General features: G+C 42.3%; 1 protein-coding gene across 1 annotated transcript in view; it reads left to right on the forward strand.

Annotated features, from left to right (window-relative positions):
- Positions 1-1,517: 1,517 nt before the first annotated feature.
- LOC134790397 (uncharacterized) overlaps positions 1,518-16,525 on the forward strand; it is a 30,222-nt gene continuing 15,214 nt past the window's right edge. The window contains exons 1-5 of the mRNA XM_063761165.1: positions 1,518-2,012; positions 3,050-3,182; positions 7,555-7,763; positions 10,261-10,368; positions 11,066-11,241. Of these exons, the coding sequence (XP_063617235.1) occupies positions 1,565-2,012; positions 3,050-3,182; positions 7,555-7,763; positions 10,261-10,368; positions 11,066-11,241 (1,074 nt within the window). The 5' untranslated portion in view covers positions 1,518-1,564. The remainder of the gene's footprint in view (positions 2,013-3,049; positions 3,183-7,554; positions 7,764-10,260; positions 10,369-11,065; positions 11,242-16,525) is intronic.

Raw genomic sequence — 16,525 nt, forward strand, 5'->3', positions numbered from 1 at the left:
TAGGAGCTAGAAATCTAATCTAATCTTATAGTTAATTTATTTATTAAAATATTTTTATTGCGAATAGTTTTAATTAGGTTGACTGAAACAGATGTTTTTTTACTAATTAACTAAGTACTTATTTGTTACACCAATTTTCATCTTTTTTTTTTATATAAACCTCCTACTCGCCCTGTTGTAATATTTTTTATACGAACATTTGTACCTACAGTCGCCATCAGATATATCAGAGCTGCAAGGGTGCTCAAAAATATCTGAACACGCACTAACGGCTTGATAATAGAGGCGTGTTCAGATAATTGTAAGCACCTTTGCCGCTTCGATATATTTGATGACTACTGTACCTATCAGGCATAGATACAGATGTATTGCATATAATTGTTTTTCTTCGTATTTTCTCGGAAACGTTTGTATTTGTCATGCTACTTCAGTCAACCTCAGAACTTTTTGTACCGAGACTGACTGAAATAGCAAGACACGTTCGTATACGTTTCCGTGAATATACGAAGGAAAATAATTACGCACTACATCTTGTATCTATATCAAACTATAATGACCATAGAACGATGTCAAGTCTGCGAAAGTAATAAAATGAAAATAACTTAACATAATAAATCATCATTGAAGGTCACATACTATCATAAAAATAATACTTTTCATTTAAACGAGTGATAAAATACATGTGTATAAAAATGCCAGGCTTCCAAAAGCTATTAAAAATTTATTTTTATACAGTTATAGCGAAGTCCTACTCCCTATGGAGTTATAATATAATAATAATAGAAGCGGGTATTTAGGGTTCTCAAGGATCGGCAACGCTTAAGTGGCTCCTGTGATGTTGCTTATGTCCATGGGCGACGATGACCGCTTCCCATCAGGCGACTCGTCTGCTCGTTTGCTGACTATTACATAAAATAAAATAAAAATTCAGCCTATATACGTCCCACTGCTGGGCACAGGCCTCCTCTCAAGCGCGAGAGGGATTGGGCTATAGTCCCCACGCTATTGGGCTATAGTCCCAATGCGGATTGGAGACTTCACATACACCTTTGAATTTCTTCACAGATGTATGCAGGTTTCCTCACGATGTTTTTCTTCACCGAAAAGCTTGTGGTAAATATCAAATAATATTTCGTACATAAGTTCCGAAAAACTCATTGGTACGAGCCAGGAGTTATAGCTTTTTTATTTTATTTTATTTTGTCACTAATTCATACGAACGATGTAGGTTATAAGTAAAATACTTTATTTAAGGTCAAGGTATAAGAGAGTATTACATTTAGAATACTGTCGATTATATTTTAATATTTTTGTATAATAGTAATACCAAGTAATACTAATAGTTTCCGAGATAAAGAAGCCTTTCAAAATGTATGTTTTTTTTAACTCAACATTTAAAGTATGTACGATAACAAAACAATTACCCTGAATTCTTTACTAAAAACATAGTCATTAAATATAATATTATCAAGCTGTTAATATTAAAAGTATTTACGACTTCAGTTGTATAAAAAGCAACAAGCCGGACCAATCCTTATCGCACATCGCACCACCAGGTAACATCATGTTTTGTCTGACTTTCTTGCTAATATTTGGCACAGCCACTGCTTTGAAACTCCCAGAGAGAGGACAACTTGACTTGGAGGACTCTGACATACGCAATCTCTACAACGAGTACATTCAGGAACACGGGAAAGTAAGAAATCCCGAAGAGTACCCGAAGCGGCTAGAGATTTTTAAGAAAAGCTTAGAACACATCAAAGAACGCAACGCTAAATATCCACAAGTCGAGTATGGACTCGACCGTTTCTCGGATCTTACGGCCGAGGAGAAGCAGCGTTACTTCGGCTCGTTACCCTTTGACGAGACACTGGAAGGGCTGATGACCACACTGGAGTACCCTCCCGAAGCCATCACGGCTCCTGACGAGTGGGACTGGCGGTTACACAACGCAGTCACTGAAGTAAAGGATCAATTAACTTGCGGTAGCTGCTGGGTTTTTAGTGCGATTGGTAAGTGTTTTGTTCTCATGAATATTTTTTTTCCTTTATCCGTCGAACTCGCATTTAATAGAAATCGTCGTCAGGCGAGTGGAGTGGAGTGGGAGGTGGAGTGGAGTAGCAGGTAAAGGTGGGATCAGACGGTTCACTCGGATGAATGTTCACTCGAGTGAATGTTTCATTTTCCTTTCATTTCACGTTCACACGGCACTATGGCGTCGAATGAAGTTGTGCAGACGCACCAAGCACCAAGACTGGTATAAGTTTATTTTGTGATATTTTAATAAAGATTTTAACAAACAAGATGCAAAGAAAGCGTCGTCGCTAGTGGCTGCGACATTGGATCGCAAGAAGAAAATTTATTTGGAGCCTCGAATACCTACATTGCTGAGAGAACTAGCCGATGAAGATCCGAAATCGTATTGCATCATTTGCGAATAACTTAAAGTAATTTTGTAGAACTTCTATTATTAGTAATAGGTCCGTTAATAGCGAAAGAAAACACTTAATGAGAGACAGTATACCTAGCCGAATAAAACTCCAAATTGTACTACGATACCTTGCTACTGGCGATTGTTTTGGAACAATGGGATATTTATACAGAATACCTAGTAATACCATATATCCTAATTTGTTCGTTCCACTTGAACACCATTTTATTGCTTTTACGTTATCTTTGTCTAGCTAGATAGTAGGTTGTATACCTACAGGATTCGAGAAAAATATGCAAAATCCGAATGAACGTTCATTTCTGTGTTCACACTGTTCATTTTTTGTTCATTCGGAGTGCGAGTTAAAGATGCCGAATGAAAATATCCAACATTGTTGGAATCTTTCACTAATGAATTCATTTTTCATTTTTGGTTCATTTTGTGTTCAGACGTGTCACTTTGAGTGAAAGATGAATAATGAAACTAGAAAATGAACAAAAAATGAACCGTCTGATCCCACCTTAATACCTACTATAGGGTAATTATAAGGCTATTTCAAAAAGTGGGGCATGTATCCTGGAATTACCCAAGTTCTTACTTTGTGGTACTCTTTCACAGGCAACATTGAAGGGCAATATGCAATAAAATACAAGGAGTTGTTATCTTTTTCGGAGCAACAGAGTGTGGACTGCGTCAAGCCGCTCGTATTGAACACCAACTGCGCCGGAGGGTGGCCTCACCGCAGCATGATGTAAGTATAAAGGATGACTCACGTAAGACCGGGCCGGGTCCGGGCCGGAGCATCCGGCGCTTCATTTTCCATGGAAATCATCACGTGATCACCTGAGACCTGTTATAGAAAATTAACATTTTTAGTTAACGTTACAGACTATACAAAATTAACGTTAACAGATTTAGATAAGGTCTCATTTTTACCCGACTACGGCAACGCAAAAGGAGGGTTATGATTTTGACCGGTATGTATGTGGGTATGTATGTATGTATGTATGTTTATAGGCTATATGACGTCACAAAAAATGAACACGGCGCCCTCTAGAGGTCATAAAGTCACGAACCAAAAAAATAAAAATAAGTAATGATGACGTGTTGTATATCATTTGAAAGAGCTCAATTAGCACATTTCAAATATATACATATTGTTAGCTTTTGCACCCGGCTTTGCTTGCATGCACCCGATCGGACGTGTTCGCGGTAGGCCCTCTGGATTCTATCTATCCGCGTGTTACGCGACTACGGCGATACAAGAGGGATTTTTCAAAAGAAATTTGTTTGGCCTCTATATACATGGTGTTTTTTAATGACCTGCAATATTTTATAACGTGAATATAGGTATAGAAGTCCAGATCAGTAAATTTTTTTACGAGATCGGGTTTGGTCCAATGGTAAAAGTTGCTTAGTATATTCACCTAGTAAAATTCGCAGTGGTCAGGCGAAGCATACTGAAACGTACCTATGTGACGCACCGGACTCGGTCCAAAAGGCGACACTAAAAGGGTCAGGCGTAGCCCGATGTACGTGGCGCGCTGTACGCGGTCTAAAACCGGCGGCGTAGCCCGACGTACGAGGCACGATGTACGCGTTCCAAAGCCGGGCGCCTTCGGCGCCCTCATACTAAAAGAGTCGGGCGTAGCCCGACGTGCGAGGCTCGCTGTACGCGTTCCAAAGCCGGGCGCCTTCGGCGCCCTCATACTAAAAGAGTCGGGCGTAGCCCGACGTACGAGGCACGATGTACGCGTTCCAAAGCCGGGCGCCTTCGGCGCCCTCATACTAAAAGAGTCGGGCGTAGCCCGACGTACGAGGCATGATGTACGCGTTCCAAAGCCGGGCGCCATCGGCGCCCTCATACTAAAAGAGTCGGGCGTAGCCCGACGTACGAGGCTCGCTGTACGCGTTCCAAAGCCGGGCGCCTTCGGCGCCCTCATATTAAAAGAGTCGGGCGTAGCCCGACGTACGAGGCTCGCTGTACGCGTTCCAAAGCCGGGCGCCTTCGGCGCCCTCATATTAAAAGAGTCGGGCGTAGCCCGACGTACGAGGCTCGCTGTTCGCGTTCCAAAGCCGGGCGCCTTGGGCGCCCTCATACTAAAAGAGTCGGGCGTAGCCCGACGTACGAGGCATCAAGTACGCGTTCCAAAGCCGGGCGCCTTCGGCGCCCTCATACTAAAAGAGTCGGGCGTAGCCCGACGTCCGAGGCACGAAGTACGCGTTCCAAAGCCGGGCGCCTTCTGCACCCTCATACTAAAAGAGTAGAGCGTAGCACGACGTACGAGGCACGATGTACGCGTTCCAAAGCCGGGCGCCTTCGGCGCCCTCGTACTAAAAGAGTCGGGCGTAGCCCAACGTACGTGGCGCGCTCCACGCGGTCCAAAGCCGCGGCGCCCTCATACTAAAGGAGTCGGACGTAGCCCGACGTACAAGGCACGATGTACGCGTTCCAAGGCCGGGCGCCTTCGGCGCCCTCATCCTAAAAGAATCGAGCGTAGCCCGACGTACGAGGCTCGCTGTACGCGTTCCAAAGCCGGGCGCCTTGGGCGCCCTCATACTAAAAGAGTCGGGCGTAGCCCGACGTACGAGGCATCAAGTACGCGTTCCAAAGCCGGGCGCCTTCGGCGTCCTCATACTAAAAGAGTCGGGCGTAGCCCGACGTCCGAGGCACGAAGTACGCGTTCCAAAGCCGGGCGCCTTCTGCGCCCTCATACTAAAAGAGTAGAGCGTAGCACGACGTACGAGGCACGATGTACGCGTTCCAAAGCCGGGCGCCTTCGGCGCCCTCGTACTAAAAGAGTCGGGCGTAGCCCAACGTACGTGGCGCGCTCCACGCGGTCCAAAGCCGCGGCGCCCTCATACCAAAGACATATGTAACTTCGTATAAGACGTATAAAGTCTAAGGAAAAAACGTGCCTCGGAATTCAAGTAAAAGTCATTCTCAAATAGATGGCGCACACACCTTTAGCCTATCCTCAGCTAGATGGCGTGACGACACCGTTTCATATTTAACAATTTTAACACATAGATATCAGTGAATGAACATGGATCAAAATGATATAAAAATAATAAAATCATTTATCCATATATATACATTTTTTGATAACTTTATGCGTTTTCATTTTGAGTTTTTGTCGTGTGTCGATAGATGGCAGTAAATTTACAGTGACTACAAAATTTACAATGACAGGACCCCTCTATACTATCTATTCTTTTTGCTCATACTAAAGGAGTCGGACGTAGCCCGACGTACAGGGCACGATGTACGCGTTCCAAGGCCGGGCGCCTTCGGCGCCCTCATCCTAAAAGAATCGAGCGTAGCCCGACGTACGAGGCACGATGTACGCGTTCCAAAGCCGGGCGCCTTCGGCGCCCTCATACTAAAAGAGTCGGACGTAGCCCGACGTACAAGGCACGATGTACGCGTTCCAAAGCCGGGCGCCTTCGGTGCCCTCATACTAAAAGAATCGAGCGTAGCCCGACGTACGAGGCACGGTGTACGCGTTCCAAAGCCGGGCGCCTGCGGCGCCCTTATACTAAAAGAGTCGGGCGTAGCCCGACGTACGAGGCACGGTGTACGCGTTCCAAAGCCGGGCGCCTTCGGCGCCCTCATACTAAATAAAAGAGTCGGGCGTAGCCCGACGTACGAGGCTCGCTTTACGCGTTCCAAAGCCGGGCGCCTTCGGCACCCTCACACTAAAAGAGTCGAGCGTAGCCCGACGTACGAGGCACGATGTACGCGTTCCAAAGCCGGGCGCCTGCAGCGCCCTCGTACTAAAAGAGTCGGACGTAGCCCGACGTACAAGGCACGATGTACGCGTTCCGAAGCCGGGCGCCTTCGGCGCCCTCATACTAAAAGAATCGAGCGTAGCCCGACGTACGAGGCACGATGTACGCGTTCCAAAGCCGGGCGCCTTCGGCGCCCTCATACTAAATAAAAGAGTCGGGCGTAGCCCGACGTACGAGGCTCGCTTTACGCGTTCCAAAGCCGGGTGCCTTCGGCGCCCTCATACTAAAAGAGTCGAGCGTAGCCCGACGTACGAGGCACGATGTACGCGTTCCAAAGCCGGGCGCCTGCAGCGCCCTCGTACTAAAAGAGTCGGTCGTAGCCCGACGTACGAGGCACGATGTACGCGTTCCAAAGCCGGGCACCTTCGGCGCCCTCAGACTAAAAGAGTCGGGCGTAGCCCGACGTCCGAGGCACGAAGTACGCGTTCCAAAGCCGGGCGCCTTCAGCGCCCTCATACATTTGCAGTAGTCGGGTTTTAGTTTTTGAACTTATTTTTTATTTTTAGTTACATAAAATACCGATTGAATGGTTTTAGATGACTGTAAGGTTATTTTAATTTATAACAAGCAGAAACGTCTGCAAACGATGCTATTAAACTTAGAATAAGTTTCAAAGTGGAATAATTACTGTCTTGGGTGAGACTTGAACTCACGGCCTCTGGCTCAGATGACAGTGCGCTGGAGTATCGATCCAGAGTCCGTGAGTTCAACAGGCCTATTCGGATTTCGAGATAATCACAAGATCTTGAAACGATTTAGAGATCAACTAGATCTACCTTAGATATCGACTAGATGTGACTTGGATATCTAAGTCATAACTTGTCGAAATCGTTCAAGAGGACCTCCAGAATCGCGGAAACGTCAAATTTGACATATCTATCTTACAAATATCTTTAAATAATCCGTATCGTAACTTGTTGAAGTCTAGTAGAAATCTAATTCATTTTCCGAATCGAGCCGCAAGTCTCACCCAAGACAGTAATTTTTAAATTTAAATGTAGGATTATTTATTAATATAAATGTGTATGTTTGAACTATTTACGGTGATCTCTCACATTATGTTCATTTATTACGAGTAACATGTTTTATTTTATTTTATTTGCTATTTGTCTCTCTTATAAACTCACGGGTATGTATATACATCCCGGTCATTTGATAGGCGTGCGTGGGGATACAAATCGTTCAAATACAAAAGATCCAAAACGTAGAGGCCCTTTGGAGAAGTTTGCCGTTATGTAATACGGTATGGTACAAATAGATACCCATGTTATTTTATTATTAAGTACATATATTGTTTACTAATGTTATTTGTTTCTTGTTATTTTTTACAGGCACTACCAGTTTACTAACTTTTTGGATAAATCAACCTACACGGTAAGGTTGGAGGACGATTATCCGTATATTGGTAATGCGGAATATTGCAAAGAAAGGGAGGCAAGAATGCAATATACAGGAATAGTCGTTACTTCGGTCAAAGTCATTCAAACGGACGAAGAGTCATTGAAACAACTATTGTACGAAACTGGGCCTTTGACAACCGGTAAGCGATTTATGAATATTCCAAATATATTTTTTGTTAAAATTAGAAACCCTTAATTTTTAATTTTAGAATTTATGCAAGTTATAGAATACCAGCGACCCGCCCCGGCTTCGCACGGGTTAACAAATTAAATGTACAAGAATCACTCTATTGATATTTTGATAAGTGAAAACCGCATGAATATCCGTTCAGTCGTTTTTGCGTTTATCGCGAACATACAAACAAACACACAGACAGACAGACGCGGCGGAGGACTTTGTTTTATAAGGTGTAGTGATAGTGGGAAAATAGGTGAGCGAAAGATGCTGGTGCTACGACCAGCTCCCAGTCAGTCCCCTCTAGGAACGTACTATAGGCCTGGTCGGGATGGTCGGCCATGCCGGGAGAAAAAAATACCATTTCTGTTGGTAGTCTTACTGACCTGACTTGCTTAACTTTGGCTCACCCCTTCTATGTAACGCATACAGATACAAAGTGTTCAAAACTATACATAGACGTATTCAAAACTTTGCACTGAAAGAGAAATTGTCATCGTCACAGAATAAATAACAGTTCTAGGTACAGAAGACTCACTCTCTAACAGAACGCGTCTGTTACGATCAGCACAGATATATATGGCCGCTAGGTGGCGACAGCGCCACGCGCGGCTTATGGCTTTCCCCAAAATTGGGGTGGAACGGATGTACTTTTAGCTACCTGTAAAAACAAAGCGACGAAATCGCGGAGTGAGCCACGCCTGACATCGTCGTAAATTCTAACGTAAGGGGTTCCCCCACGCCAACGACCTTCGAACAGGCCGCGTAGCCAACATGCCAATCGCTTACGCTCCGTAGCGATCGAAACGCAGCTGTCACTGTCGCACTAAAGGCCCCAGTACGCAATGGGCCATCGCCGGCCATTCCAAGGGACGCATTTATACGTTAGAGGGAGCAAGTGATATTGCTATCTCATTCTACCGCATAGCTGCGTCCCTTGGAGTGGCCGGCGATGGCCCATTGTGTACTGGGGCCTTAATATGGAAGAGTGATAGAGAGACACAAAGCGTTTCGTTGCCGAAGCGATAGCGATTGTCATCTTGGCTGGGCCGGCTTAGTTTTCAATTTTTTTTGTAGCTTATCATATTAACCGCAACGGCTTTAAACACTATAAGTATCCCATATTTACTTCAAGTTATATTGAATCAAAATTGAAATTGATCAATTTTGATTCAATTTAGGCCAAAAAACAGGTTTTCCGGCCGTAACTTTTGTGTTGATTACTTTAAAATTAAAATCTTAGACACGTTTTTCGAGACGTCAGAGACGAACCCAAATATGTAGATTTCGTATATATTATGTAAGATCCTTAACAGCAAGCTAGTTACGAAATAGGTGTTTTTTTTTGACAATATTTTAAAAAAAAACATAAATAATGAGTACCTCTACCCATTCAGTTCTTTCAAGAGATAAAAGATTGAAGAACCGATATAATAGCCGTTTGTCTTATAAAACTATCTGTAGTACTTAGTTGAGTGTGCTCAGAGCATAAAAAGGTCAACCACGGCGTTGCATGAACAAGACATTTCCTTTGGCAGGATTGGTCCTTAGGACCCAAGGATGGATTTAAGAAGTGGAGCCACCCAGATTTTTGATGCAGGTGGGAGGTGGGGGGTTTTTTAAGCGTCTGCGACGTCTGGGGTTAATAATTCTTTGAGCTTAGGTTCTAAGCCAATTTTAGTATCATTTTCAACTAAATCAAAGATGTAGACATAGATTTCATCGAAATCGGTTCAGCGTTTATTGATTTCCCATACAATCCTACACCTTACCTTTCATTTTTAAGGTATTTTTTTGGAATAAAAACTATCCTATGTTCTTCCCCGGGACTCAAACTATCTCTATACCAAATTTTATCTAAATCGGTTCAGCGGTTATTGAATCCCCAGAAATATATTCGGCACCCCCGATTTATACGAAAACGATACCAGACTTGGCCTAGTAGCTTAAATGATATAGATATCAAGACCAAATTGAGAGCCCCCCCCTAAATATTTACATCAAAAATCTCGGTGGCTCCACTTCTTGAATCCATCCTTGGGTCCTAAGGACCAATCCTGCCAAAGGAAATCTCTTGTTCATGCAACGCCGTATGTTAGGCCCAGCACCATCCGCTATAGTGCAAATGTAGTAGATACGATTCAAAACTTGTCATAAATCGATGAAAACCACAGGAAGCCCCTTAAGGATGACTCACGGTAGACCGAGCCAGGGTCGGGCCGGAGCTTCCGGCGCTTCGTTTTCTATGGAAAACAACATGTAATCGAAATCGACCAGCCGTCATAGAAAATGACATGTCGGACGCCTAGGCCCGCGCAAGGCCCGGTCTAGCGTGAGTCATCCTTTACGGCCCCTAAAGGATGACTCACGCTACCTCAAACAAGTAACCCGTAAATTACGGGTTACTTGTTTGAGACAATTTCTTTGACACGAAATCCTAAAAGTATGAACTCTTGTTTTAGTTCTCGATATGATCGACTTGGAGGGCTACCAGAAAGGCATCGTTCACCCACACAAGTGTTCTAACATCAGCTTGAACCACGCCGTGCTGTTAGTTGGATACGGTATAGGTATTTATCATGCAAATTACCAATTATATCATATGGCTTCTCCTGCAGCTGTTTTTCTCATAGGCGCCTTCCGACATCCGATATCGGAAAGGCGCTTCAGATAAATTCAGCTATGTCGCCTATGTCGGAGCACCCCGTCAGCTTTCGGACCCGATAATATTTGTTTGTGTGCGTATGTGTAGGCATAATGTTTATTTTAGTTTGCGTGACCGCTAAAGACGACGCCCGGGCCCCCCCTACGGCCTGACTACGTGGATGTAGCATCCTACATCCGCTATCGGATCGGACAATGTGAAAACTCGTATACTCATTTTTTGAGAAAAGCATTATACATATTTAACTCGGAGCGCAATGGGTTTGCCAGCCTTGCTAGCTTGTTACGCTCGTCCGTTTGAATTTCTCTCTCCATCTTGCAAGTTAAATGTCCCTGTTTTCGATACGTCAATTAAACATACCTACGTGACCATAGTGATGTTGTAATATTATGGTATAATAATTAACCGATGGTGTGATCATGGATACAAACGGTATATAGTTGGCCCGAAATTCTCTTGTGGCATGACGAATCACAATACCTAAGCACTAGCTTAGGTATTGTGATTTGATGCGGTTATGGTGGAGAATAATGTGAAAATAGTGTAAATCACTTTCTAGATATTAAAGTCTTTAGATATTAAAGTCTTATTAATTTTTACAGAAAACGGTACCAAGTATTGGCTTGTCAAGAACTCCTTTGGCCCTTATTGGGGAGAACATGGCTACTTCCGCATTCTACGAGGTGTGGGAGCGTGTGGCATAGGCGTACGTTACACTGCTACCACCACTGTGGTTCAAAATAAAAAACCGTACATCACACCGCACTCCACGCATACGGTGTGACGTCTGCTATAGACATTCAAACATTACAACGCGCATCTAAAGTTTTTGTTTCTGTATTCATACAATACTGATTAAAAATGTTGCATTTATCTTTCTTTATCCTTCCCCCATTGAACCTAACAACCTGACACTGGCATACAAGGGTACAGCCCGCCTGGTGATAAGCGGCCTAGATTTAGAAAGGATTCTGGAGTTATTCGAAAGTTTTTTGATGATTTCGTGCGTGGCCGAACTATTGTCGCGATATAGGTATGAAATTGTGCTTATCTAGTTGTATTTAATTAATTAAGTAGGATCATGCATACGGAGAACAACGTAGTTTAGTCTTATTAAGGAATTCAATAGTACAGTCAGCAGCAGAAGTTGCTAAGCGGGCGAGGTGTTCAAAATTACCTTGATCACAGAATAAATAATAGTACTCCTTGACACGCTCTTATTCTCTTAACAATAAAGTCGCGTCAAGATCATTTAGAACACCTCGCCGACTTAACTGCTGCTGACTGTTCTAATATTTTGCTACTATTACTGCAACTTTTGCTCTAATTTATGGAATTAAAATCAAGGATGTAAGTCGAGTTATTCTGCCTTCCGTCCATGTCATATGTGTAACTCGCACTAGGTATATCAAAAATCAAATACACATGGTGTGACATGGTTAAACTTTGCTTATACGCCATTTTAAATATGCACGTCAGTCTTGTGCATATGCCTGTTTAATAGTTTGACAAATGGCGCGCACCGCAAGCACAGAATCTATCTATCTATACATATAATAAAGCTGAAGAGGGTCGAAAGTCTGTACATGGAAGATATTTGAAAAAAAGTTGGCTGGGGATACTTAGAATCGATAACAGAACACGTTCCAAAAGTTTTTAGAATTTTTGTCTGTTTGTCTGTTTATCTGTTTGTCTGTTTATTTGAACGCGCATCACGTGAAAACGGCTGAACGGATTTTGATGAAAACTTTACTAATCTGTCGAGAAAATCCCCGGCCAGGTTATAGGCTATAAAAAATGCAACCCCTAAAAGGGGGGGGTAACCACAACACTCGATTGACTTAAGTTTGCCCCTGAATCGTATGGCGCTACTTAGGAAGAAGGGGCAAACTTTTTTCAAATATGTGCTAACACTATAGAGTACCCTGGTAAACTAACAGATGGCGCTGAATTTAATACGATGTGACATAAATAAGCCACCGAGGAAGGATTTTGCCAAATTAACTCTAAGTTTAGAAGACCCCTCTTCTAAAATTTTAATCAATCGTACGGATATCAACAAATTTAATTGAATAATTGTGTTGATTTAATAATACAACAAAATTAAACGACAGTAAATTAATTGGCCCTCATTGCACAGTGCCATCTTTTGGGGAGCTGAGTAAACATTAAGTAACCAAGAAAACTAAAAATGGATTTACATAGTTAAGTAGTGGTAAAATAAACACACATATCAACACGCGTATAATTGCATAAAATTATTTATTTTCTCCGTCATGAATTATAACCCAATCGTAATTATATCGCATCCATATCAAATCCATATTCATACGTATCGCCTCCTTAAGCACTTAATAATGGCCACGAAGGTGGGTACTTTGAAAAAAAAAACATTGACCTCTGTCATTTGCAGTGCCGGATTAGGGCACCATGTCTAGGGGGCACCAAAAATTATCGAAAATTTTTCAATAACATTCTAAGATGTATATGATAAAGGTGACATTCGGGTGGCGCCTGCAGCAGCATTAGGTACTCTGTTGCAACGTTACTGCTGCAGCACTCACTGTCAATTTTCGTGATAAAATGATGTGACTGATTTCCACACTAAAAGTAAAAATGTACAACTGTCTATCAAATTGCGTTTTTTTATATCGAAAAATTTTCGCGCTCGCTTCGCTCGCGTTTTCAATAACTTTCTAAGATATGATAAAGGTGACATTCGGGTGGGGACTGCAGCAGCATTACTCTTTTGCAACGTTACTGCTGCAGCACTGTCAATTTTCGTGATAAAATGATGCGACTAATTTCAGTACTAAAAGTAAAAATGTACAACTGTCTATCAAATTGCGTTTTTATATCCAAAAATTTTCGCGTTCGCTTTGCTCGCGTTTTCAATAACATTCTAAGGTGTTTATGATAAAGGTGACATTTGGGTGGCGCCTGCAGCAGCATTAGGTACTCTGTTGCAACGTTACTGCTGCGGCACTGTCAATTTTCGTGATAAAATGATGTGACTGATTTCCATTCTCAGCTGAAATGCAGCAATAAACGTCACTCAATTTATCAAAAAAATTCAATGTAATCTGTGACCCTAGGGAGAGGGGGCACCATGGTCTAGAAATACATAGGGCATCAAAATATCTTAATCCGGCCGACTGGTCGTTTGCGGAGTCAAACGATTTGGGACTCGCATTTTATACGCATTACCATGCCTTCCCGAAAAAAATCGAATCATTCGCGAAAGTTTCGCAACGCATTGAGGTTACAAGGGGCACGGGGTCTTCCTCAGGAGTCTGAAGAAGACCACGGTAAGTGGCGCTCTAGCCAGGCAGGCCGCTTCGCTTTCGCTCGCGCGCGTATACCTTACTGTATCGTCCGATATTCACCTACTACTCTGTCGTTTAAATCCTTAGAGAATATAACCAACGGAGACGCCGTCTATAATTTTCGGTACAAAATAGTCTGGCGTTTTTTGCGGGGGAGGGGCACATCAAATGTGTACCTACGTAACGTAAACATAGCCATGTCTGATAAACTTCGGTTGACCATTGGCCGCCTATTTTCGACAGAGGGGAACGCCTGTTAATGACCACTCCGTTTGGTTATATTCTCTAAGTTTAAATCACGTGTACAATTTGAATAAGGGCGAATAAAACTATTGATTTTGGAGTTTTATTTAGTGCTACCTAATTGTAAAATATTTTATCTGGACTTCAGTCCTAGAGGACTGTATGCTAGAGCATATCCATATGTCAACTTTACTTCAAGTTCCGCCTCCAGGGGAGAGGGAGAGAAATTAGGATTAGAAATTAGCCGCTTACTGACACAGACCGAATTACACGCGGGCGGAGCCGCGGGCACAGCTAGTAAATAATAGTACTAGGTACAGAACACTTACTCTCTAACAAAACGCGTCTGTTACGATCAGCACAGATATGGCCGCTAGGTGGCGACAGCGCCACGCGCGGCTTATGATGGCTTTCCCCAAAATTGGGGTGGAACGGATGTACTTTTAGCTACCTGTAGCAAAGCGACGAAATCGCGGAGTGAGCCACGCCTGCCGCAAGTTGGAGGCAGCCTTGAGGCAGGTTACTTGCAAGTCTTGCAACCTACTTCTCACCAGGCGTGTGTGTGAAGCGCTTCCGAACTTAGTAGTTTTGGAGCCGCTAGGACTTGGTAGATATATTCTTTAGTATTTGGTTTGAAAATACTAGTAAAATACTACTTATACTGCCGTATTTGAACTTCAAGATATTCACAAGAGTACGTACTAGATCCATTCTAGATACGTTATAGTTTAGATATCAACTAGTTCTCTTTTGCAGCGCAATTCGGCAAAACAACCAATGTCACTTTTACGTTAGATAGAGTAAGATATCTATTAAATGTGAATTGGATCTCTAAGTCATATCCTGTGGAAATCGTTCAAGAGTATCTCCAGAATCGAGCAAATGTCAAATTTGACAGGTTAGATCTTAAACATATCGTTATCGTATCTTGGTGATGTCTAAAAGATAACTAATAGATGTCTATTTCAAAATTCGAATCGGGCCCATAGTCTAGCTGACTTTGTCAATGACTTACCTACCTATATCTTTGGGATAAAACGTTTCATAATATTTTAATTCTCTAATAGGTGAAATTCAGTAGGTAGTTTAAGAAAACATTACAAAGAGCTCTAAAAGTTATTTACCTAACATTTAAAAGTGCCGAATAAAAAGTTAAATATATAGAGATTTTGACGTGAAACGTTAGGTGAACGTCTTTAAAAACCCGTAGTACTTAGAGGTGCCGGACCAAAACCCAAGTGTAACGAAAAGTGTTATGGCGCGGAGGCTTATATCTCCATAACTATAATACCTATATCTATAATTTTGACATCAGTGTATAGAGGAAAGTAGCCATTACTCGGAATTACATGTGCCGCTGACATAAATGGCGCCGATTCTACGCTAGAAACGGCGCATTCGGAGCTAAAATGACCCCTATTTTCAGTGTTCATTTAGTAATGACTCATCAGCCCATTAACCGATTTCGGTAAAATTGGTGTCATTTGATAGATCTTATTTTACTTTAATGAAATATGAGTAAAATAAAGCACGCGGAATTATAATAAGCTTCTAAAAAATAAAAATGTGACAGTTTTTACAGAATTTTTATCACTGCTCTTGTTTGAGGCCACCGTGTGCGAAAAAAAGGGCACAAAACTGACGCAAAATACCTGAAGTAATAAGATAAAGCAAAAACGGTTCTTTACGTACCACTTTTACCCTAGTAAAACATGCTAATCTCCTCAAATAATGCATTAGAATCTATGGCGGCGCGGCGGCGCGAGTTAGTTTGATAGAACACATAGAATGTATGACGGCTGCTTTACAATCTCGAGTTCCTATTGCTAATTACTATCTTAGTTGGGTACTTTCTGATGTACCTATGGGAAAAACATATTTTAGAAAAGGTCACTTCTGTGGACAATACTATAAAAGGTCACGACTATTGTACATATATATCCCGTTTTTCTCATTTGAGTCTCAATTACTGAAAAAAATATTTCCGCATGTAAAGGTGCTGCGTAAGAAATTGCTTTTAAATTCCCTTATATTTGCGATGGCTACAGGAAAGACACGAATGAGTTTGCTATAAAACGTGTATTACCCGTATAAAATATCTATTCTCGTAATTTAGGGGTGTTAATTACAAAAAAATAGTACCTAATCGTTACATTCATTATTCCAAAATGAAATGATCATATAATTAAGGTGTGACGCTGTAATTAATTGTTTTAAAATTACCCATTAAATGCTGTATTCAAGTTCATTTAGATACAGTGAATCATTATGACCCCAAATAATCTTTACACATAAAATTTAAGATATTACTCAAAATAATTATAATACATCAAGCATTCGCGAGATGCGCGACACTTCGGTATGGAAACACAAAGCAATAGTACAAGAGTCTCAGTAAATGCGAAGGCCGAAGGCTGAGCTCTGCGTAGGACCGATTCGAAGGTCCGAAGCGTCCGACAGACGCGCGCCTCCCGTAACTTTTCCAAGTATTTT

This window comes from Cydia splendana, chromosome 5 (assembly GCF_910591565.1).
Source record: "Cydia splendana chromosome 5, ilCydSple1.2, whole genome shotgun sequence".
NCBI classification, from domain to species: Eukaryota; Metazoa; Arthropoda; class Insecta; order Lepidoptera; family Tortricidae; genus Cydia; species Cydia splendana.